The sequence below is a fragment of the Eleutherodactylus coqui genome, chromosome 3, assembly GCF_035609145.1.
Source record: "Eleutherodactylus coqui strain aEleCoq1 chromosome 3, aEleCoq1.hap1, whole genome shotgun sequence".
NCBI classification, from domain to species: Eukaryota; Metazoa; Chordata; class Amphibia; order Anura; family Eleutherodactylidae; genus Eleutherodactylus; species Eleutherodactylus coqui.
In genome coordinates this window covers 85829487-85855985 of record NC_089839.1, presented here as the reverse complement: position 1 = coordinate 85855985, position 26499 = coordinate 85829487, and the positions used below count along the sequence as shown (strand labels likewise).

At 42.3% G+C, this 26499-nt stretch overlaps 1 protein-coding gene across 2 annotated transcripts in view; it reads right to left on the bottom strand.

The window, feature by feature from the left end:
* Positions 1-8767: 8767 nt before the first annotated feature.
* The window catches only part of FBXO30 (F-box protein 30), a 37220-nt gene continuing 19488 nt past the window's right edge, over positions 8768-26499 (bottom strand). For both annotated transcript variants that reach the window (XM_066595824.1, XM_066595825.1), the window contains exons 2-3: positions 18983-20978; positions 8768-11993 (exon numbers count right to left, since the gene is read on the bottom strand). In XM_066595824.1, coding sequence (XP_066451921.1) covers positions 11790-11993; positions 18983-20965 — 2187 coding nt within the window. In that variant the 5' untranslated portion in view covers positions 20966-20978 and the 3' untranslated portion in view covers positions 8768-11789. The remainder of the gene's footprint in view (positions 11994-18982; positions 20979-26499) is intronic.

The following is a 26499-nucleotide window of genomic DNA, read 5'->3' as shown; positions in this document are numbered from 1 at the left end:
TCCATCTTTATTTGTATAGTGCCAACTTATTCCGCAGCGCATTCAAAGCTTGCGAAAACACAAAACAAGACGTCAGTTACATGTTGTATACAATTATTTGGAGACAGACAGGATGGAGGTGACACAGAAGGTACAGGGGCAGGAGATGAGGCATCGGGGGACACGAAACAGTACAAAAATTACATATGGTATTTAGTTATTAGGAAACAGAACGGGCTGGGTTGATATGGAAGTACAGGGGCAGAAGATTTATATGATAGGCAAAGTGGAAAGTGTGGGGAGCCATAGGGAGGGGCAGGGGGCATGTTGTGGGGGTGAGAGATTGGATCAGGAGATTTGGTATGCCTCCCTGAAGAGGTGCGTTTTTAGGGTGCATCTGAAGTTTCGTGTGTTGGGGATTGTCTGGATGTTTTGGGGTACAGCGTTCCAGAGGACCAGTGCTGATCTAGAGAGGTCCTGGAGAGGAGCATGTGAGGATCAAATTAGAGGGGCGTTTAATCTCAATGTGTTGGCTGATTGGATTGTGCGGGCTGGGTGGTGTATGGACAAATAAAATTACATAGAGGACAGTAATACTACTGAGGCCACTGTGGGGGAACTTTTACTACTAGGGCCAATATAGGGGGCACTATTTCTAATGAGGTCACTGTAGCGGTCACTATTACTACTGAGGCAATTGTGGGGGGCAATATTACTACTGAGGCCAATTTAGGGATCATTATTACTACTTAGGCCACTGTGGGGGGGGGGGGGGCACTTTTACTACTGGAGTTATTATAGGGGGGGTCACTATTACTACTAAGGATACTTTGGGGTCACTATTACCACTGGAGCTAATATAGTGGACACTATTACTACTAAGGCCATTGTGAGGGTCATTATTACTACTGTGGCCAATATAGGGGACACTATTACTACTGAGGTCACTGTGGGGTACACTATTACTACTGTGGCCAATACCCTGTTTCCCTGAGGTATAGGGGACATTATTACTACTAAGGTCACTGTGGGGGACACTATTACTACTGGGGCCAATATAGAGAACACTTTTACTACTAAGGTCACTATAGGGGGGTCACTATTAATACTGGGGCCAATAAAGGGGTCGATATTACTACTGGAGCTGAAATACGGTACACTATTACTACTGTGGCCACTGTGGGGCTCACTATTACTACTGAGGTTACTGTGGGAGTCACTATTACTACTGCGGCCAATACCCTGTTTCCCTGAGGTATAGGGGACACTATTACTACTGAGGTCACTGTGGGGACACTATTACTACTGGGGCCAATATAGAGGTCGCTATTACTACTGAGGCCACTGTGCTGGTCACTATTACTACTGGAGTCACTATAGAGGTCACTATTACTACTGAGGTTACTGTGGGAGTCACTATTACTACTGAGGCCATTGTGGGGGGGGGGCACAATAACTAATAGAGGCAATATAGAGGGCACTATTACTACTGGGGCCATTATGGGAGTCACTATTATTAATGTGGCTAATATAGGGAGCACTATTACTACTAGGGCCAATATAGGGGTCACTATTATTACTGGTGCCACTGTAGGGGACACTGTTACTACTCAAGCTGACAGAGAGTCCATCATCTGCCGAAGCGTAAATCATCGCATGTTAAAGGAAAAACATTCACTTTTTAATGGAAGGTAGAACTGATCTTTTTTATGATATATATTTGCCATTTAAATATACTGCAGTGCATTGTGAGGTAACATACAATCATAACCAAAATTATAGAGTAGGCCTATATAGTGCTAACAGCGTATGTTCATAGCCCATCCAGGGCTCCAGCTAGGAAAAAAGCACAGGGCGTTCCTTTAGTTTTTTTGTCTTTTTTAGAAGGATGGAAGTAAACTCATATGTTGTGATAAGCTCCGCCCCCTGACCACACCTCTCTGTGTGGTTTATATAAGGGGTGTAGCTAAACTACAGCAAGAGCCACTAAGACAGAGACAACAGAAGAGAGACAGTGTGGACAAAAGGGTATATTCAGACACTGCAGTGAAGTCCCTTTTTGGGTATCATGACTGCTGTGTCACCACTGCAGTTGCAATATAAAATTGTGATGTAACCATATTGTTTGAATTTTACACATTGCTCATCCTTAAAATTAGCAGGAGCAGTACCTACAAGATGGCCAACCCCAGGTCCCTACAGTTAGTTGCCTTTCACTGGCTGCTCCGGCACCGCTCAGCAGCCAACCTTTGGAAACTAGCCTTTGGTGCTCTCTAGGACCACTTGATAGTGTCTGCTTCAATCCTGGCTCTTAGCCAGCTGAGCAGCAGCAACACAGACACATTGACTCCTGCCTCAGGGCAATGGTGGTGGAAGTGGCTGGTTGTTCTTATGTCTCCGGCGGTACAACAAAAAGAGGAGGAATCAAGTCTTCACTGTTTCCTATATTTTGCATTATTGCATGGAAGAATTTTACAAGGTTGGCATGCATATACTAAGAAGACGTTTAAAAATGCATATCTTTACCCCTAATGACGTGGCATAGTTTGGTACTTAGGGGTGGGGCGATTTTTTTTTCTTTGGGTTCTTTCAACTACACTGTATAAAAACAATAGCCTTTTAATTTTTCGTCAGCAAAGACAGATGAGGTCTTTTATTTCTTTATTTTTTTAGGGGGAACAGGGTGAGAGAACACATCAATTCTGACACTTTTTAGAAGAATGATAAGAGATGCTGATATTCAAGTTCCCTAGTAGAGCAAAAATAGTACAACTCGTTGCACAAAAAAAAATCCTTACATAGCACTATTGGCAAAAAAAAGAAAAATTTTAGGAGTCTTTGAATACAGCGATAAACAAAAAATAATTTTTAAAAAGTGTGAAAAAGTTGCATGCAAACAAAAAAACACATAAATTCGATATTGGTGTAATTGTGCTTTCCTGTAGAATTAAGTTAACATATTGTTTATACTGCACGGTGAATGCTGTTAAAAATAAAAAACATGCCAGAATTGCAGATTTTGTTAATCTTACCACTAGAAAAAATGTAATAAAAAGCAATCAAAATCTTATATGTTCCCAAAAATGTGAAAAATGAAGTCTAGAGTTCATCCCACAAAAAACAAGCCCTCATAGAGCTCCATCGATGGAGAAGTAAAAATGTTATGACTTTTGGAATGCGGCAACACAAAAGCTAATCTTAAACAAAATGAAACATTTTTTGTGTATAAAAAAAAACTGTATAAACTTGGTATCGCCAGAATCGTGCTGACCCAGAGAATAATAGCATCACTTATTTATTTTGCTCACTGAACACTGTAAAAATGAAAGCCAAAAAAATAAATGACAGAATTTTATTTTTTTCCCCAATCCCCCTAAAAAGTTATACAGTAGATTTTATGTACCCAAAATTGATGCCATAAAAAATACAACTTGTTCTGCAAAAAACAAGCCCTCATATGGCTGTGTTGACGTGTCAGGGAAATTTCTGCGTACAGCACCAATCAGGCCCTCCCCAATGCCCCGCTGCCGGTGGTAAAGAAGAGACACCACACACGGAGGTCTGGTATAGTTCCTCACACGGGGACATGACTGCGCACTTTATTACAGATTACATGGGATCTTATACCCTTTGGTCTCATCACTAGGAATGGGTGATGGGCTCATTGGCTCAAATTCACCGCATAACCATATATGTAAAGTCCGGATTTCCGGCCTGAGACAGTGAAAGTTATATACGTAGTTGAACAGTCGTTATCTTGATACGGCGTCTCTGGGAAAACAGCCAAGCACGCGGCCTTCGTGTTCGGTTCTGTATCATCTCTGAATTTCTGGACACATCTCTCTCGGCCTTGCAAACTTTTGGAATATCTGATGTAAGGCGACATATAAGTTTTTCTCATTTTAGCTTTGAATAGAACTTGCATATAGGTATAAAAGCTTAAAAAACATATGGCAATATATACATATACCCTCACAGACGGAAAAATTAACAGTTATGGCTCCTGGAATGTGACGATGAAAAAAAACTAGGACGCCAACCGGCTTGATTTCAATGGTTTAGTTTTCACTAGCGGGATCCTCAGTCATATTAATACGCCCAAGAAAAGATAGGCCTTGCCCTATCTTTCTTATGTGTAGTTTTTCTACGTGCGAGAAAAGACAGGGCAGGACCTATCTTCCTGTTTGTTTTTTTTATTTATTTTTTTTATACAGAGTGCAATGGCGCAACACAGTTGGATGGTAAAAAAAAAAGAAAGAACTGTGACTTGGTCATGGGCAAATACGCTCTGTAGCAGCAAGAGTATTTGTGCATGCACTCATCTGTATAAGCCCTAGTGATCACGTGTAAACAGCGTTATTCTATTCTGGTATGTATTCACAGAACAGAACTGTCCATGAAAGTCTATGACAGCATAAAAAAAGTGCAGCAAATATGGATGCTACATGCATTTTTTTAAGTGTGTTGCCAGGAGACAGTGAAAAAGTGAAATCACTTGGGTCTTCTTGTGTTTTTTCTTTGCGCTTGTGAAAATCAGCACACAGACGTAAAAAATGCGCATACACAACAAAAATGCATGCAACTTGCACACATACTGAGTGAAATCGGTCTGTTTTTCATAGACCAAAATTGCATATGCTCATGAGAATGAGCCCGGTCTTCACACAGGCCGTAAACCGAATTTTCATGTGCAGATTTCAGAAATCTTCATATTCCGTAGAAATTTTACACAGACAGAACCATCACTGAGTTTTCGGTTCGTAGTGATTTCAATGAGAGCCGCACCAGCAACATGGAGGTTGTAGTATAGGCTTCTCCTCTGACCTCTGTGTAATTGTGGCGCTGTCAGCGGACGCACAATAAGCTGATCGGACAGTATCTTGAGTCACGGACCCCAGCTGATCAACTATTGATAACCTATCCCGAGGATAGGTCATCAATAGTATTCTACTTGGAAAACCCCTTTAAACATGGTGATAGTTCCCCTTTAAGAGATTTTTTTAGCTTTGGATACCTGGACTCAAGCAGCAGGAAGTAACTGCAAGAGGGTGTAACAGTAGGGATTGCTATCATTGGAATAGAAAAGGTCCCCTTCTGTGGCTCATATTTGAGATGGTAACAGTAGGTCGAAGTTCAGATTCTGAATATCAAACTATTTTTGTACCTTTGCATCGAAAAGCAATTTCAGAACTGAATAAGAATGTCCTGATGTAAATCTGCATGTCTGCGCATTGGTTTACATTAGGACTTGCAGCCCATTTGTTCCGCGTTTTCCTTTCCTAATCAGTTCCAGACTAATAATACACATTTACATGCTGCTCAGATAGAGAAATGTCGCTCTGAATTAACTTCTCAGCTTTGTTAACAATTCACAGAATGTCACGACCTTTATAAATGTAATAAGTCTAAAAGGCCTCTCCATGTAAATGGCGCACAAATTAGATCTCGGCTCCTCAGCGACATAGGCCTGGGCATCTGTTGTACTGAAAGGTCATTTCCTGAACCGCTACTTATGAAGAGGACATGTTCAGTAGATACAAGAAGTGGCATCAAAAGTGCAAACTAATTTAATTTCACACTACAAAACCTTAAGTTATCACGCTTTTATACTCAGGATTGTCCATTAACATCTGATCGGCAGGGGTCTGATTTTCTGCACCCTTGCTGATCAGTTGTTTGAAGGGGTTGCAGTGCTCATACAAGCGCCTCTTCGATAGTAAATCCAAATACAATCCTTTTCCTACTTATCATAGCAGTCATCTTGAGTAGTGATGAGTGATTGTGGAATAATCAGTTTGTGTATCAGGCCGATTTTACGAAAATCATTGTGAATCGGGATGGTCAATTCTGACTCCATTTAAAGTTTGACCTCCAGAAGGTCCCCAATGCAGCCAAAACTCCATGGGAGAACAGACAGACATCTAGAGAACACTGTGCTCCTTCCAAACATTGGTCAAAATAGTGTACAGTGGAGTAGGGGGTCAATCGTAGTACATGGGTGTCACTTAAAACAAAGGACGCCCACATAGGGTCTCCTAGATCAAAAATTGGAAGACAGCAGGTGTGCTGGCCTTTTCCAGCAGTGGATGTAAACTTGAGTAACTGTTTTGGAAGTGTTGGACTACAAGGTTCATCACATTGGCCAGGCCAGGCAAGTTATGTGTCAAATTGCCAAGTCAAAGAGCTGTCAGCAGGTTGGCGCCATTGTTGTACACAACCATGCTTAGCTTCACATTGTGTGGGTTCAGCCATGTGTCAGCCTGGGCTTGCAGAGCCATCAACAGGTTTTTGGCCATGTGGCTATGCTCATTTGAGTTTTAGGATAGCATCCTGGCTTTTACAATGTGCAGTGCAGTATGGGGGCCAGTTTTTGTCACATACAGATATCTTTACCGATGTGGAGTGTGTTGAAATGTGGTTCAAAGTGGTAAAGGGGAAGTGGGGGTGAAGAGGGAACAAGCAAGGATGAAATGTCCTGCACCTCTTGGTGGTACCATGAAACATGGATCACCAATTTTGACTTCCCCCACCTGCAGGTCATTGACCCAGTGTGCTGTTAAGCATCTGTAATGCCCCTGGCCATGCTTGCTGAACCTCATGTCTGTGGGCAGGTGCAGCCTGCCACTGGCAGCGTTCTGCAACACCAAGGACATATCACTTACATGGCAGTGCAGGTACAGCTTTTGGAGCAAAGAAATGGCAGCTGGGTATCTGGTAATGTGGGTTAGTGCAGAGCATAACATTGCGAAAGGTGCTGGTGTCCACTTGGCTGAAGCGCATTTCCATTGCAAGCAGCTAGGTAAGGCTTTCGTTCTGGTTGAGTGCTCATGAATGGTTGGGGTGGTATTTGTTTTACATTCCCATAGCTCAGGAATGGAGAGCTGGCTGCTGAACTGGGACATGCTGCAATATGGGGTAGATGTTAATGTCGGTGAAGGTGATGGTGGCGTCTCAAATTCTGCTTTCAGTTTCCCACTCCTGGCTTGTCAATTGCAGAGGAGAGGCCTGAAGTAGGCGAGCTACTTTCCCTACACAAAACTGCCTCTCTGTGATAAGAGGCTACTGCATGATCGGGGATGGGAGGGGGATGTGCGAGATGGAGGAAGAGGTGGACTCTCCCAAGGCAGTGGGAATTTATGAGGCTGTTTGTACACGTGTTGAGTTTACATTTTAGCCAAGTTTTAAATGTTTACCGTAGATTATTATTCCTCCTCTTCCTCATTCGGACAATTTTATCGCCTGACTAACCAAGATGAGCAACACTAGTCCTGAGCAATATGTCATTATTATATTTGAAGGTTTTAGATGGTAAACCTCTAGTTGATATGTCAGATGTCCTACATATATAGCAGCAATAGACTAGCGGGAATATGCTGAGCTTTGGGATGTACAGTTTTCTAAAACTTGATTACATTCGTGTAAAGTGCTGCTGCCAAGATTAATCCAACAAAGCCTTGAGTCCCGAGTCCCCCACCCACATGCAGGGAGTGACAGCTCTGCCTGTATACAAACGCATACATAACAAAGCTGTCAATCACTTAGTATAGGCTGGGGAAGCAGGACTCTAAAGGCCAATTTACACACAACGATTATTGCTCAAAATTCGACCAAGCGACGGCTTTTGAGCAATAGCTGTTCCGTGTAAATATGTGCCCATCGTGCACTTACTGTGCACTCTTCATCCATCACAGACTTCAAATCAGCATAGAATCCGTAGTCGCTGATAAGAGACCGCATGCTGTGTTCACTGCGGGCAGTGCTGATAACATTGTATGCAGCCAGCAGCCGAACAAAAGTGATGTATTTAGAGAACAGCCCACCCGCTGTTCTCTAGATACATGCAAACACAGAGAGATAGCTACTAATGGGTGGAGCAGCCCATTAATAGCTAATGCAAAGTGATTGCTAAAAACTGTCAGTTTCTGACTAATTCTAAATGATCATCTTTGCGTGTAACTGGACCTAAAAAAGGTTCGCTCCAAAAAAAAAAAAAAAATAAAAGGTTCGCTCTGAGTCCTGGCATTAAACACTATACTAAGCTGCCCTCAGATACAGTAGCCCAGGAGTCCTGACAAAACCGCTTTTAGCAACACAAATTGGCACCCTTTAGTGCTCTTGTGATGCATTTCTGCAACTTCAGTCTTGTAAGGTTTCCCTGCTTAAGTCCGCTTTCAGGCCATTTTTTCATTCCTTTTTTTTTTATTAAGCCAGTGTGGATCAGTATTTACCCAGTAGAAAATGAAATCTATGACAGCAAATGCAAAAACAATGATGAAATACTAATATTAGGTTGCAATATCAGCTGCAAGGACCCTTTAACATCAGACGGTTGTTGGGTTCTTAAGTGCCCGACCGTCATCCCAGTGATAATGGCTCCTGAGCCTTCACCCGCATCCATTCACAGTAAACAGGCGGTTGTTTAAAGGTGGATGTTTATGTTTGCAGAAACTGAACGATGAAAGAATCATTCGTTAATCAGTCGTTGCCGGCATTGACCGATTATTCAAATTCCCGCAATCCAGAGAGAATCTGAACGATCATCGTTCTGTGTATAAGGGCTGTAAAATGCCCGTATTATATATGTAATAATATGCTTGTGTGAAACCCAAGTGAGGAGGCCTGCATCGTCCTATGCAAGAGAGACAACATGACATTCACACCTCATGGAGTATCATTCTATACAGACACAGAAACTAAAAAAAAATTAAAAAAAAATTAAACACCATTTCACAACTTAAACAACTAAAAAAAAAAAAAACCATCCAAGAAAACGTGCAAACAAATGTGAAACTGTTTTATTAGCTTTTATTATACACCAAAATATTTCATAACGGAAAATAAAGCATTTGAACACAATGATAAGTGACAATCAAATTTTACTGATCAAAATGTAACTCAGGAGAAGGGGAGGGGAAGAAAAGGCTTCATTACAAGATTGGTAATCTAGGCACCATGCATGTCTAGGAATATCTTACTGCGATCCATTCGGCAGATCTGGATGCTGTGAAAGAATCAGTTAACAGAAAGGTAGATTACGAGGTATTAGCAAGGCATCAATACTTATAGTTGTAGTCCCAAGACGTTACATGAGGTTTTCAGTTATGTAATAGTGAGATTGTTCCATTGTTTAACTCTCAAAAGATGGATCAAAACGACAGAAACAAGACTTGTACAACGAGGTCGCCCACACTCAGAACTTATTAGAACAGGTTCATTTACTGTGTTAACACTTTGGACGTGGCCTGCTACTTCTGAAAAGCATAAAACATGTCTTCACCTGGTGCATAGGGCAAGGTATGAATGTATTTCCATACACGGGTAGTAAAGCCTTGTTGGCTACTCACCCTTTGCCGAGATTTTATGAAACACTGACAAGTATATAGATGGTACAGAGTGGGCTCACGTCACAGCAAAAACCTTAGACTGTCCACCGCCTTTACGTACAAGACTCTTGGCGGATTAATTTCTCTTTCGAGTCACCAGAGCTCTGTTTTCCAGATACAGTGCTCCAAGTCTCCTGCATTGATGGTGAAAAGGGGTTTCCAGGACGTGGGTTTTTTTTTCCTACTAATGACCTATAGTCAGGATAGGGCATCAATAAATGATAAGCAGGGGGTTTGTGGCTAGGGAACCCCACCAATCGGCCCTCTCAATGTAGTCAGGAAACAGACAGCAGTCAACAATGCTGCGGCCCAGTTTGGAACTGCAGACACAGCTCCCATTGAATTCAATAAGAGCTGTGCCTGCAATACCAACCTGGGCCACTGTACTACAGACCATGTGATTTACTTCCTGGGCTGTCCATAAAGACAGCGGTGCTAGGAATCAACTGATCAGGATAGGCCATCAATAGAAAAAAAAATGCCCTAAGCCTTGGACATCCACTTTAAATAAAGACACATTAAAGGGGTTTTACCACAAGTAGTTGATAGGTGGGGGTCTCACCTCTGAGACCCCTGTCGATCCTGAAAATGGGACTTCAGTGTCCTGTTCTCCTGTCACTGCAGGGCTTGCTTTTTCCCCAGCAATGACATGACTCTGAATGGAGCGCTGATCAAGCATGGAGAGTCAGCGCTCCATTCAGTTATGGAAATGCCTCGGCGGGTCCCGCTCGGGTATCTTTGCAGTTCAACTGAAAGTGAAAGGAGCGCGGACCACACGCGCTCAGCCAGCACTCCATTCTGAGTGATGTCTCTGTTGAGGGGTTGAAGAGAGAAGAAGAGCGACCATCGCAGTGACAGGAGAGTAGGACACGAGTCCCGTTCGAGACCGGCGGGGATCTCAGCAGTGAGACCTCCACAGATCAGCAAGTTATTCTGTGACTAGGGGATAACTTCTTATTCCCGTAAAACCCCTTTTAAGAAATTAATCTGCACAGAAGTTTTAACCTATTGTAATTAAAAACCGGTCAACATACACAATTACTGATCCACACAAACCTAACTAATAAGGCATCTGTATTAAACATATAGTGGCCTTTAATGGAGCAACTACACGGAAAAAAAAAAAAATCATCAATATTAATTTTACTGTTTTCAACTGTAACAATCTTCTGGTCCTTTGGCCAATACTGCTAACCGGGAAGCCACACAGGCAACTTCAGTACAAACATTTATGCTCCCTAGAAGTTCCTTCCGCTTCTTCCCACAGCCTGTTTTGAGGTTTTTTTTTGTTTTGTTTTGTTTTCACATGATATGCCCATAACCAATCCGGCTAAAGAACAAAAAAAATTTAAATAGCACTTTTTTTTTTGCCCAAAAGGCACTGAAGTTGAGCTCAGCTATGGAAGACTTGCTTAGAAATAAAAATCTGTATCCCAAACGTAGAATTGAAAACCGATTTGTCTCATCTCACAAAGATGATAAGTAAAACCAAACAAGAAGAAGAAAAAAAAAAGTCTTAAAAAGTCCATCACATATTTCTTAGTCTTAAATATCATTCAGTAAAACAGAAAAACACGTTAAAAATGTAAAAGAAGCCGTATGTTAAAATGGTAGGTGTGCGCGTGTGCTCTATGCCGTACAACCCCAGTCTTGAGTGGATTCCGCTGTAGATAAATACGTTAGTGAGTGCAATTGAGAAGACCAAACATGCAGAAAAACATTTCCTAAGGAGATAGACCAGACCAAAGTCCTCTTACTTCCATACGCTGCATGACGAGAGGCGGTACTTGATCCCTAGCACAGTCTGAAAAAAACCCAAAAACTTCCAGAACCTGGAGATAAAGTGCTAACACAGCGTCTGTTCCAAATACAAGTGCGTAATCTGTGTTATATGGAGGAAACTATAGGGGGTTAATGGCACTATATGAGGTCAGCCGGGAACACTACCACCAGGAAGGGATCCCATATACAGTACTGATGGAAGGCCGATCTATGAAGAGGGAGGAAGTTTAAGAGAAAACGCTCTGCAGGTTGACCTCCGCTAAAACGGACGTGAACCGACATGTACATTCTGGTTTTTGTTTTGGTCAGGATGAAGGAACTGGTTAGTATTGTTAAGTGCTTGATACCGGCCATTCGTGAATCGGGATACCACGGTGGAGATCCATGAGAAGGTTCTTGTCATTTACACATCCAAAAAAAGTCCAAAAAGTCCCACAAACTTTTTAAGGCATTTCTCACCACTTCTGCCTAAACTATTTCTCTTTAATAGATTTATAAAAAAATAAACATCACTTCCAAAACCGGTTATATACAGTGATAGAGTGGCTTCTTATAGTCTAATATTAAAGTGTCAAAGGATATCGTATAGCATTTAAAACTGGTGCTTGAGTGTTGGTGCTTTGTACCGTGGGCGCTCCGTTCCTATTAAAGAACAGGTTTCAAGACTGAGCGGAGTGAGCGGCCATCTTTTGTTAGTTCTCGGGTCACACACATGCAGGGTAGAGGGACGGCCTCTTCTCTCTTCTCCACGGTATTGTAGCTGCATTTCTTCAAATGGTCAGCCATGCTTACGATATCTGCAAACTTCCACTCCTTCACCGTGCAGAAAGCAGTGCTGAACCGCCAAACCTGAAAAACACAGTAGCGTTAGAGTCCTGGTTAGGTTTTCTATCACAAGGGGCCAAGATTCAGTTTGCTGACCTAGCCTGTATTTTCCAGACTGCATTACATAAATATACATCATCCGGTTATGAAGGGTGCAGGCTCGGGAGCAGAGTTCGCTCCATATCCAGCGGCTATAAGCTATTTTTGACTGCTAGCAACTGCCGAGATTGCATCTAGTTCCAGTTGCAGCAGTTAATGTTTACATACTGCAACAATCAAAGCTGATCACTTATCTAGACACTCAGCTGGAGGGGAAGGGCCCCTCCAGTACTCCACTGCCCACCCACAGGGTGTCAATGGGTTTGTGTAACGGCCTTAAGCTTAAGGGGTCATCCAGGGACATACTTTTTTTTCCAAAAATGTGCAAAGTGTATGCTAGTAAAACAGAAGGTATAATTAAAACAAAGATCTGGTACCGTGTTAGCCAGTAGAGCAAAATGTGATTGTTCTCAGCAAGAGAAACCACGTAATCTTGTAGATATGATACCTTTTAATGGCTAACAAAAATGTTAGCCATTAAAAGGTATCATATCTACAAGATTACGTGGTTTCTCTTGCTGAGAACAATCACAGTAAAACAGAATACATACTCCCCTTCCCAACTGCCTCAATTTAGAGCATGCCTGGTCCCCAAAGGTCTCCAACAAAAAGGCCATATGACCACTGCAGCCAGTCACCAGCTATTGTGACCTCGTGTCGTTTCATCATCCCATCCCTCCCGGAGGAGATCAGGCAAGGCAAGTATGCATTCTGTTATTTTACTACAGAGGGTTGAGCAAGTTTTTGAAAAAAAAAAAATTATACCACTGGAGAGCCCCTCTAACAGACATCATTAAAATATAGTCAGATGTAGTAAAAGTAATCAAATGATTGTACGTTCAACTTCCCTATGGGGGACTAAATAAAAATGTAGAAAAATGTTGAATAAAATTTTTTAACCCATTAAAAATGATCATTTTAGAAATGTTTTATGGGAAAGGGGTTTTTAAATTTTAACATTAAAAATACCCAAATATTTGACATCACCATGCTCATAAAGGCGCGAACTTTTAAAATATCGCAACAACCCAGCTGGGTAAACCATGCAAGATAAAATTGTGCTTGGCCTCAAAATCAAAGATGAGTATGTACCCCAAAATGGAATTAAATACAAACTATAGCTCACCCTGCGAAAACCCAGACGACAAAAATCAAAAGGAAAAATTTTCTATGGGTCTCAAAATCTAGTGATGAAAGGCATTTGTTTTAAAGGGAAAGTGCAGGTACTCAAAAAAAAAAGTTTCTTTATTTTTTAAAAGTAGTAAATCAAACATAAATTTGATATCCCTGTAACCGCACTAACCCACAGAACACAGTTCACATCATTTTTACACCCGATATTGGCCCAAATGCATTTTCTTAAATTCATTCCACTTAAAAATGTAAAGTTTTTCAGTACATTTGATACACTAAGTAAATGGTACAATTACAAAAAAAAATAAAAAAACAAAATACAGCTTGCCCCACAGAAAACAAAGCCCTCATGCAGTTATGTCAATAGAAAAATTAAAAACACTCCAAGGTGTTAATACCCTGGCTAAGGATTGTTGGAGCTCCCCTAACACCTACTTCCTTAGCCATTTCATTAGCGCCATTAGGTTTTGGGGCTTGTAGAATATTGATGTACTGTTGGGCATTCTTTGCAAGATTTCTATCAGTGGACCCCTCCTCGCTGAGGTCGTAAAACAAGCCCCTTATTATCACTCTTAAAATGTATAGTGAAAGAATATCAGCATACTATTGTTTTTTGTCAAGTACTAGTAAGTTTTAGGTGGGTGTAGAGAAAAAAAACAAAACAAAGTAAGAATGGTTTAAAAAAACAGAAGTGTAAAGGCCCATTAGACAACGATTATTGCTCAAAAGCCACCTTTTGAGCGATAATCGTTGTGTTTAAACGCACGGCTATCGTGATTTCAAGCAAGAAATATTAGTACCACACACAGATTTTCTCAGCAGGCGGCATTGATAGTATTCTTTCAGCTGGCAGTTCTTAGTAGGACACTAGCTGAAAGCTCCGATAACAATGCAGCTGTTTGCATATATAAAATAGCTGCTTCGTTCTCGGGAGCTATCGCGCTAGTATCCTGCTCAGTCTGCGTATCTCTTAAGTAGCTAATTATCTACTTAGAGTTATGAAAAGATAATCGCTTAAAATTGTCACTCAAACTGTTTAAGCGAATTTTGAGCGATCATCATTCCATGTAAGTAGGTCTTTAAATATTTTAATTTGTCAATTAACAAAATGCAAAGTCAATGAACGAAAAGAGAAATCTAAATTCAATCAGTATTTGGTGTGAGCACCCTTTGTCTTCACACCAGCATCGGCTCTTCTAGGCACACTTGCACAAAGTCAGGGATTTTGTAGAATTATAATCAGGTGTACGATTAACCAAGTATACAAAGCAGGTAATTGTATTTCAACCTAAATATGAAAATGATGATCACTCATTAACTGAAATAGAAACAGCTGTGTAGGAGGCTTAAATCTGAGTGAGGAACAGCCAAACTCTGACACTAAGGTGAGGCTGTGGAAGACTGAGCCCAGCAACAAGACACAATGGAGTTATACTCCATCAGCAAGGTCTCTCCCAGGCAAAGATTTCACAGCAAACTGGGGGTTCAAGATATGCTGTTCAAGCTCTTTTGAAGAACAAAGAAATGGGCAACGTGGAGGACCGTAGATGCAGGGGTCGGCCAAGGAAGTGGTGCAGCTTACTTCCCTTTGAAATCAGAAGATATCCAACCGTGCTATCACCTTACAGCTGGTAGAAGTCAGCGGGGCCCAGGTACACCCATCTACTGATCAGAGAAGTCTGGCCACAAACTATCTTCAAAGTAGAAACAAGGCGAAACAAACCATACAGGAAACCATTGGAACTGGGTTGCAGAAAATGGCAGCATGAGCTGCGGGCCAAGGTGCCAAAATGTAAAATATGCATCTGGAACAGAAGGCGGTTTGTTCACCTGGAGAGGAGAATAATAATGAGTGTCTGCAGGCAGCAGTGAAGCACGGTGGAGGTTCCCTGCAAGTTTGGGGCTGCATTCAGCAAATGGAGTTGGGGATTTGGTCAGGATTAGGGCAGAATATTGCGCAGTGAATAGAACCCATTGATTTCAAGGTCTTCGTTCACATGACTGTATTTTTCACACAATGTTCAATCGTGTGAAGAAATACGCGGCATGACTTCTCTTAGTGCGCATTTGTGCACAGCAGGAGCCATAGAAATCAATAGGCAAGCATAAATCCCCATGACATATGCAGAAAACCGGCATATACGACGCACAGAATTAATATGATTGTGTGCATCTGCGTGTGCATTAACACGTGGTGCATTTATGCACACAAAACCGCACCGAAGCAAAATACATGGCTTTAAGCTTATTTCGGTCACACAAACACGTAGCGTATCTGTGTGGTCGAAATACCCTTACGTCTGTGTGAATAAGCTCTTAATGTTGTCCTCCATGGTGAGAAGTGCAGCCAGATACTTACCCATCATGCAATACCAGCAGAACGATCTTCAGCCTAAAGAAGCACAGGGAGTCCTGGAAGTGAGGATATGGCCCTCCCTGATCTCATCATCATCCAGTCTGTCTGGGATTACATGGAGACAGAAGGATTTGAGCAAGCTTGCATCCACAGAAGATCTGTGGTTAGTTCTTGGAACAACCTCCCTGCTGAATTCCTTCAAAATCTGTGGGCAAGTATACCAACAGATGCAGTTTTGAAGACATAGGCTGGTCCCGCCAACTTTTGATGGGATTTAGATTTTTCTTTTGTTCATTCACTTTGCATTTTGTTAATTGATAAACTAATTGATAAACTATTAACACTTCTATCTTTAAAAGCATTCTTTGCAGCAATTTTTACAACACCCTTTAAAAGCCATATATCAACTTTCTATATATTTGGGGTATGCTGCTGTATACGTATGCATACAACAGCACGTCAGCCATTGACTTCCCATATAAAAAAAACCAGGAAACTGTATGGTATAAAAAGGAGGGAAACAAGTATGCTGAAGCATCCTGGCTCAGCGTTCACCAAAATGACACTTGGCACATACTGGGTGAAGGCACGGTTACGTCTAGCACATACGCAAAGACCGTTCCTGGCACATATGCCGGATTCATGTACAAAATGAAGTGTGAACAGAGCTTTAATCCTCTTTACGCAGCACGGTGCGATTACCCCTATTCACGTCCACAGATGTAATTCCAGACGTACCCGTAGAGGTTGAACCTTCTACAATTTTTCAGCTCGAAAAATCACTTAATTCCCCCCACCAGCAGCGTCTCCTACATGGCATCACAAAAATGTAGAAGAACTCTAAAGCCATTGCTGATGTTGAAGGATACTCTTATTTGTCACACCCCATCTTAGAGGCTCTAGCGAGACCACTGTCCGTCATTACTTTACACTGTCCTTTGCAAGTCCTCGTTCTGTAGCTCTCCCAACATGAAGGAGTTTGCCTGCACCCATTTCTGTCCTCCACCCCAGAACTGCCCGGTAACAGCTGTTTTCACTGCTAATTTTGGTTCGATGGCAAAACGTGTTGATTGGCAAAGACTATCGTTCCAAATGTGCTAGCCAAATGACGAAGCAGACGGAGCCGTGCAGAGAACAGCAGGCAAAGTCAGCGCAGAACAGATGGGGAAAGCCTCCAGAAAGACCGACACGAAAATAGTAAAATATGATCGCACTACGAGAAAAAACAGTTAGAGGGCACAACGTGGATGCTGTAGGCCACAGCTTCTAGCAAGCTATTAGTGTTTTTCATCTGAGCCATTTCCTGCCCCAGCTTACAAATCAACCAAATAGGATTATAATGAAATGTGCCTCATCATGCCGCCTGTCAGAAGATGCAATTCATATGGCTCAAGTATCAGCACGGAAAACAAACACGAGGTCACTAAAACTGGGAGGGAATTCTGAAGGCGGCTGTAGTCTACAAACACTCATTGTCAAAAAAATAAGCCCTACAAGGAGTTGTCATTTCACTGCAAAACCCGTCATGCTGTTATATATCAGGCAGATATGCAAATAGAGTTGTGGCGTGCTTAGATGAGTGGTCTTACCACCCCTGGCCTATAAAAAGGCTCTTAGAGGCTCCTTGTGTGTAGTGACCTCTTCTTCCACTTGTGTAGAGATTGTTGACCACTAGACGCCTCTACGACACAGTTGACAGACCACCAGTAAACCTGGTAAGTAAAGACTCTTTGACTGCGTCCTGAGCGCACTTGACTTGTGTGTACTCATGCATCCACTAGTCTCAACACCTCCAAACAGTCTTGTAAGAATGGCCCAATTCATTGATACGACCATCCTGCTTCTCACATCCCAATATTGCGCCTCTCTCAGACTCTGGTAACATCTCTAATCTGCGTCGTAGAGGCGTCTAGTGGTCAACAAGCTCTACACAAGCGGAAGAAGAGGTCACTACACACAAGGAGCCTCTGAGAGCCTTTTATAGGCCAAGGGAGGAACCGCTTTTAGGGCCTCCAGTGACAAGACCGTTCATCTAATCACACCACAACTTTCATCATTTGCATATCTGCCTGAGATGGAACTGCGTGCAGAGTTTGCAGCAAAACAACAACAACTTCTAGGGGCTGGAGTTTTTTTTTTGACAAAGTTTTTATGACCAAGAAGTGTGTTTTAGCAAATAAGAGTGTAGAAACCCTCTAACAATTTCTTCAACGATCATACAGAGTATTTAAGAGCTTTGCCCATTTCTAGTGATTTGTGCGACTGTTCAATCACTGCCACAGAGTAATACTCAGTCTCTGCCCATCAATGATCTGTAGGATTAGGGACAGGATGAGAAACTGGGTGCAGGAGACCTCACCGGAGCCTAAGGAGACGAGTGTTCCATTATACACAAGGAACTAACTCACCCGCTATAATAGATCACCTAGATGGGCATTCCCTCTCTTTACCCTTTACCTAGGGAAGCAGGGAGTAAGCCTTAAATACCCCAAGATCACCAACTATGCTGAATGTATGCCAAGATGTACACAGCACGGCATGTGATTGTAGCCTTGAGGGTACTTTTAAATCTATTTGAATAGGCGGTGCCTTCTTTAAAAGATTCAGAAGCACTTGCCCTAGACCACCAAGGAAACAAACATTCACCCCTTTACTACCACCAGACCACCAGGGATAGGGACATTAAATTTCACTACTCTTGACCGCTGGGAATGTTCTCTTACCCAAAACTGCAATGAAACTCCTAAAAAAAGAGTAACTGACAGATAAGACGCATATCGCTGACATTCCAGGCTGAAAGTCACAGCAGCCCAAAATTACGAGGAAGACTGAAGTATCCGGACTTCTATAGGAAACTCCACTTCACTATGGTTATGGACTCCGTTCACACTTCATTTTTTGCTCGTTTCAGCATCATGCATTTGTCCACAAAGAAACTCATGACATGTCCTATTCCGGTCCGTCTCATGGACAAGAAATAGGTCATACCAGTGTATTCGAATGTGCTGTGTCCGTGTAAATCAGATAGCATAAAGGCAAGTTGCCCCTAAGCCTTAGGGCTCATTCCCATGAAAGTATTGCATATTTCGGTCCGTATTTACACAAAAAATCCAATTGATTTCTTGCGTAAATACGTAGCAGTAATGTCGTTTTTTGAGTATATACACAAGTCCATCAATTCCGATGCTTAATTGCACACCAAAATAGTACATGCTGTGTTTTGTTTTCACGCAACTGAAAATTGCATTAAAAAAAACAAAAAAAAAACAACTTAAGTATGTCTTTTTCTGGTCTGACTTCAAATCAATGGGTGCACAAAAGAGAAAATAAAAACCAAAACAACCCCCCCCCCCCCTTGCAACAATTCAAAGTGACTTTGATAATACTTTGGATAATAAAGAAAAAAACTAACATATTAGCATACCTTCTCTTTGATTTGCCAGGAACTTCCATGAGGATACTGTCTTTTTTCCCACAGCAGAACCACCATTCCACGAGCTTGTAGTAAACTGGCACACACATCTCTCATAAGTCTAGACACTCTTGAGAGTTGGCACAAAGAAAAACCGTCAAGAAACCCTGCAATGTGCTGCAGAACCTCATAAGGCAAACTACTAAAATGATCAACAGATGGTCCTAATGAAGAACTCTTTGTAAATTCAAGGTTACTGGGTAAATGAGGTTGAACGCCAAATGATTTTAAGTGTCTATCATGGATAATTTTTGATCCTTGTGTTGAAGGACAAAACCTACGTTGGGAATAAGTACATCCGTAATATGCTAATGGACATCTTTGCTCCATCCAGCCGTTTAGGCCAGCATGAATATCGCCATGAACATTCTTAAAATGAGAAGAAAACTCGTCTCTTCTAAACAATTGTCCACATACAAATGTAAACATAGACCTCTGTTTCGTTTGGTGTCTCGCAACACATTCAAGAACCAAGTCCAGACCGAGCGCCTGAAAAGGACTAGGATTGGATAGTTGAGGATTAGCATGATCACAAGCCGAAGCTGAAGCAATCTCCCCAACCATGGTATTCGTTGCCAATATCGCAGATGGAAATGAAAAGGTTTGTGTCCCAAAGTCAACATGATAACCATCTACATTTCGACTGTCGGAAATCCCTCTACCTCCAGGTGAATCCCCTAAGCAAAACAACAAAGCAGCCGTGATTAAGTCAATACCGTTCAGTCCCATTGGGTCTTCTTGGACTTCCAAGTCAGAAGTGTCCACTGCTTTATTCTCTGTTCTAGCTTTGAACCAATAGGTATCAACCAAGAAGGGACGTCTTCCAAAAACAGCAATGTTTCGTAATCCTTGTTCATCTTTCTTATCCAGTACTTGTTCGTCAGAGCCATTAATGCACGGAGCAGAAGAGAGCGGGTCAACACTAGGCAACGAACTACATTGACTGACTAGATTTTCGACGCCTTCCAAGGTGATGACAGCCCCGTTTTCATTAGGTCCCACAGTGAACAGATTTTCTTTTCCCTGAGGAGCAAGTGCGCTGTCATCATGGTAACCGTTGCACAAAACGGGTACTGGGCTCACGTTACCGTTATCATGGTCCACCACGTAACTACCATTTGTTCCTGGATAGAAATCGCTTGAACCATTTTGACACTTTTGCTTCAAGGAACTACATGCCACTCCACTAGCAGCCCCGATGCCTTCTTCATCGTCAAATTCCTGATCCTTAAAGTTGTAGGGTTTACCGTTGTGCTCGGAGAGCTGGAAATTCTTGTTCATCTCACAACTTGCATCTCGTAGTCTTCCATTAAGCATTGCAATGTCTCTTGTGGCATTATTTAGGATGTCAAGAGCAGCGGCTAAACTTTTAGTGGTCTCAACCGTTACTTGATAAAGTGCATTGTAGGAATCTTCATCGGCCGATATACCGTTTGTAATCACTTTGTCCTCGTCTTCCGTTTTGACCGATATTTGTTCGGGAGATTCAAGTTTCTCGGCTGTTTTAGACATCATTGTTGCCACTTTCAGAGACTCTAAGAGCATTCTCTGATCTTGCAATGCTAGAGCCATATCTAGTTGTTCTACTTCATCAACGTCTCTGCTCAAATTTTCGTAAGATTTTCTATCCGCGTAGCTCACCGGCCACCTATTCCATTCCATTGTGCAACAAACTACACTGGCAGGGCAGATCTGTAAGTGTTCAGCTAGTTTATTACGGGTCATGACAAAAGGGCATCCAAAACCACTGTTCAAGCAAGGTACTCTTTCTAGGGGACACAACATTCGATGCTCATCGGCTTTGCATGAATGAAAGACTGCCCCGCAAACATAAGGGCAGCCTATCAGGTCACAGGAAATTCCAGTCTCTGGTCTAATCATGCATCGTCGGCTGACACAATAAGTACAATGTGAATGCTGATTTTCTTCATCCATGATGAGGCCAGGTCTAAAAAAAAATAAGGAAAAAAAACAAAATTAATAACACCATTTCTGACTAAATCACTTCTTTCAAACCAGACATTTCCATTTTTAAACTGTTCCTGCCTATAAATGTCAGTATGAGAAAACACTGAGCTTTAAGAGGGAACCTATCAGCAGAAAGATTTATGTAAATCTGCCCCCATAGAGCTACTGGGCATGTGATACGCATGTCACATGTTTTTGTATGTGATCCCGCTACATACAGTGCAGGTGCTGGCTATTTTACAGCCAACGGCCGCCCACAACAGCTCCAATCAGCACTGCCGCTGATCGCAACTGTTAACCCTTTAAATGGCATGGTCAATTCTGACAGTGGCATTTAAATGCCCTGGAGTTCAGGGGTTCCCAAATGGCCCCCTGTTATGACATGGTGAGGTGCAGTTCTGCTTCCATGGCAGTCAGGGGCTTTCTGAAAGCCCCGATGACTGCCATTGCAGATTGTCCAGCACGTCATGCCTGTGACGTAGTTTAATAGATTGCCTGTCAGATCGCGGTATAATGTAATACTATGATATTACATCATACTGCAGGAGAGAGCAAACCATCAAAAATTCATGTCCCCTATGTGGACTAAAAATAAAAAAAAATAATTAAGTCAATGGAGGCGGTCCAACCCGCTGCCCATCCTCAATTAACATTGTGGATGGGCTGTGGGTACCCGAGTCATCGCCTAGCGACGGAGCGGGAAAAAATATTTAAAAATATATATCTGTACTGTGCATGACCTTTCCTGCAATACAGATTTTGCAGATAGACAGGGGTCACAGCCGTCTCGTTCATGTGCAGATATTTCTGCTGACAGGTTCCCTTTAAGTTTCATTACCTTACTTACTTTCATAGCTCTACATGCAGATTGCATACATTATACAATAAATATGGCACTCTTCAAAAGCAGTTATTATACAGGCCAAGATGTGGAGTGTAATTCGTTTCCAGCTTTGCATGTTAACAAGAACATATAAAAACGCTGCATAAAAAACAGTGATTATCGCAGTTTGGAGAGCCCGTTAAAAATGCAGTTCACCCAGAAATAAGCTGATGTCGGGCGGAGGGTCCCTCAATCAGCTGACACAGCCAGAGGAAGCCATGGACACCTTCATACATGTGAAATAGGGTAAAACAAAAAATAAATCGTAACGAGTTGAGGATAAGTGACTGGGTGAACCTAAGGCTCATTTACACGCAAGGATTATCGCTCAAAATCTGTTCAAATGAACCAATTTGAGTGATAATAGTTGTGTGTAAACGTGAAGCCATTGCGCACTATTTGATAACGTTTCGTTTCTTGCAGAGTTTTAGCCTCTATAGAAATAGTTGTTAGTTTGTTCAATTGCTGTTAGTCTTTCAAACGACTTGAGGGGAGGGGTGCTGGTTGCCATGCTAAATACAATGACTCATGTGGCAGACAAGTGCATTTTCTTTGCACTAATTAAATACCTCCCGCCCAGAGATTCTTCTCATAAACACATAAAGCGTCTACACAGCTGACAAGGGAAATGGCGAGGATTTCAAACGATTATCTGTACGTGTAAACGCTCAGCATTTGAAAGCATAACAAGGCGTTAACGTGTTTGTTCAAACGACAATCGTCGCGTGTAAATGGGGCTGTCGTCCGGGTTACAGGTCCGCTTTGTAATGGAGATGTTTTCTAAAAAAGATGATCCCGAGAACAATCTGTTGGTAGAGGAAAACTATAAATAAGGCATTTCCACGGAAACGTCCGTGCTGATTAAAAAGCTTCCACGAACAGCAGCAGATTTTGTGAAGGACCAGCTGGGCAGAGAACTATAAAGGGTATTTCCTACAGCTGCGTGACAACAAACTCATGACAAGCAACTTGTGCCGGCTGTTTATAACAAGATTACGCAACCTCTCGGCTCGGTAGGACATTTGTACACGAGGCAGATTGCAGTCCGTAGTAAAGGGCTACACATGGACTCACGTTACGATATTGCTGCAACATTGTGTTTTCTGTGCAGGACATTAGGAAAATCACGCAAGAAAAACACCTTCCATAATCCAGACTAACATGGAGAAACGCGAACACATTTGTACAACGATGCTGATCTAAATGCCCCCCAACAGGTGTTCTAAAGGATCTAGGGGCTGTTCACATGAGCTTCCGGACAGACAGGCTGAGGCCACCCAGTTAGTTGGAAGCCATGTCTGTAAATGAGCATCTGTGGAACACAAAGGCTATATACAGCAGTGTTCCCCAACTCCAGTCCTCAGGGACCGCCAACAGGTCATGTTTTCAGGATTTCCTCAGTGTTGCACAGGTGATGTAATTATTGTCGGTCCTCAGACATTGCCTCAGGTGTTCTTACTATAGGATATCCTGAAACCATGACATGTTGGTGGTCCCTGAGGACTGGAGTTGGGGACCCGATACACAGGACACACCGTCCACCATGGGATTCATCCAGCATATTGAGACGGGTAACCTCTACAGTGAAAATTTGCAGCAAATTTTTGACATGTTGAAGATTTCTAATCCACTCTACATATAAGTTACTTGTGGATTTTTTCCCTCACCACGTCAATGAGATCGGCTAAAGTGGTCCACATGGCGTGTAATGTAAATGCGGATTTGCTGCATTTACACTACATGTGAGCACACCCTCAGAAGGGTCAATCATGGTGACAGTTCTAGAAGTTAGAAAGTAATCAGTGAAGAGTTGCTATATAATTTCTGGCATGTTTCAAGCCGCGACACCCTCCCATTTGAAGGCGATTGCATGTAGACATTGCAACCACATGTGGTGGGGCTTAAGGCCCAATGCCCACAGACGGATTATCGGCACAGAATTCACAGTTAGACACCTCACGCGAATTTTGCAGCAATGTCCGTCCATAGACATGCCATGTTAAACAATTCTCTCCTGCCTCTGAGCAGAAATCAACTGCGATTTTCAACTTGCGGGAGAGAATCGCAACAGGTTCTAATTTGCGCGTTAAAAAAAAAAAAAAAAAAAAAAAAAATCAAAAATCGCATGGATGGCTTCCACTGCAGTCAATAGAATCAGTCTGTCCCATGATACTTCCGCTGTGAGCATAGCAGAAGTATTGCGGGAAATCCTGTTACCACCGGCGCGTCATGTGTTGCACAGCGCATGCGCACCGGCCGAGACGCTTGCAGCGGATCCGAAGAGGTGAGTATAGGGTCTCTGTGGGGCACCGGGTCTGATTCTGTTGTGAGATTTTGCAGTCAGAATCCAACCCGGCCGTGGGCATGAGGCCTAAAGCTACCAAAGTGAAGCCAAGGCAAACCTGAAATCCCCTAGCATAAATCAGGTAGGGGGACTGTGTTTGCTATTATACTTAACCCATTCCAACCCAGTTTCCCTGCCACCCGCACACTCCCCAGCTCCTATTTTGGGTGGGAAAGTGCGTTGTGGATTGCTTAAAATTACTCAAGAGAAACTCCTAAAAACGTCATGATGATTTTAAAAGCAATTTTTTTGAAAATTAAATGAGTACTAAAGCGGTTTTCATCGGGAAGATAATTTGTAATAATCCTGTAAGTATATGTATAGTGATATTTATATAATAAGACTTCATTTCTTTAATGATAGCCATCTATCTCTGTAATACACTGCAATACAGAGGTATCCCATAACTGCACACAATGTGTATAACACATGTTTCTAACACTATGCACCAGAGAGGTCTGACATCGGAGCTCTCCTCTGCATAGTGTTAGAGACACGTGTCGGACCTCGCCCAACATGGGAGCTGTGCAGCCAAATCTCAATGTCAGACGGGGTCCCACACTGGATTGGAAAGGGTTAAGGCTCATCTGCATGAGTGTTCTACTTTTAAGGGATCTCTTTTTTTTTAATAACTCAGATGTAAAATGGATTTAGAAGGAAACCATGTAGTTTACTTTTTTTTTTAAACAGATCCAACAGGCAGAGCTGTCAAAAACAAAACAAAAAAACAGTAGTTGTAACTTAAAATCCCACTAAAATCATTTTTTTCTATTTGGCTGCTCATCAGCCTAGCAAAAAACAAAAGAAAAACACAAAAATGCTGATAGGGAGCCATTATAGAATTTCTTTACCAAACTTCAAAATGATATATCCCAAAGCACACAGTGAATATTAATAGTCTTTACATCCCATAAAATGCATATGCCTTTAAGGGCGCCCTTACATGAACCCTATTCTCACGTGAGTTTTGTATGATGCTCACAAATACTTGTACGGATATGAAATCCATCGTTTTGAATCAATTCATTCACAGAAGCAACTTTTTTCCATGTGCAGCATGTTTGTAAAACTACATGTATGTAGCCAAACGGCCCCGGTGTGCCGCAATATACCGAGCGCTCACTACTGGAAGTAACCTGCCATCTGGGATCATACAGTGCAGTGTGTACTGAACACCCAGCGCCCCCCTCTACTCGAGAACACTTTTGGCTTGGTGTATTGGACTTCTTGAGAGTTGTCAGGACAAGACCTCCAGAGTGTATCTGAGGACACACCGTCGTTAATCTCACATTTCTGTATGGATCTAGCATGCAGCAACAATGAAACAGGGAAAAAACCCCACACTAAACACATAGTAAACCTAAGAGGGGCGGCGGAGGACATTTACTTTATAGAAAGCGGGATTAGAACAGGATCTACTAAAATTATTCTCTCATTTGCTTTTTATTCTATGTTCTTTACATGATTCTGGGATCGGCCATTTGCTCCCACAACAGCCATTCCAAAGATTTGTTATTTTGCGCAATTAGCGAAGCCGCAGAGCTACAACATATCAGGTCCCTCTGGTTTTAGCACCTAATTCTGTCCCTGGACCGGAGATCTATCACCTGTACTTGGATCTTCTTGGCCGACCCCTGCTCCATCGGTTCAGGGTGGCCAATATCATTGCATCCGTTTTCTAACTAGGCTGTGATTGGCCAGTGGTGATCCTATAACTAGTACTGGGCCATCACAGAGCAGATGTATAGTGTATCGGCAGTGCCCATACTCATGCACTATAGGCGATTAGGTAATCTAGGCCATCCGAAAAACGTTAACTGTCAGGTGAGAAAAATCAACGACAGATAATCTACCCACTCCACCCTCAGGTCCCGGGACAAAATTATGTCCCAAAACTGGGTGGGTCAGGGGTATGTACTCACATAGGGGAGAAAATCCACACCTTGATTTGATGCAGATTGACAGAATTCTCCCACTGCATTGCGATGAATGATATCTGCACCATAAAGCCCGCTATGGATTTCACAATTTGCATCGTTACTATTTTCCGCTGTGAGTGAATGGAGTTTGGTAAAGCCCCTGCCCTCCCCCACTTACATTGTACTCTACATTGCGGCGGAATTTCAACATGGAGTGTGCAGACAAAATTCCACAGCAACTCCATGATGTGTGAACTCACCCAAAACAGTCTTCACACAAGAGCAATGTTTTTGTGCTATGATCAAGGCTTTTTTTTGCGCACGTTGGCGTATTTAACGATTCTTTTTCTGGAAT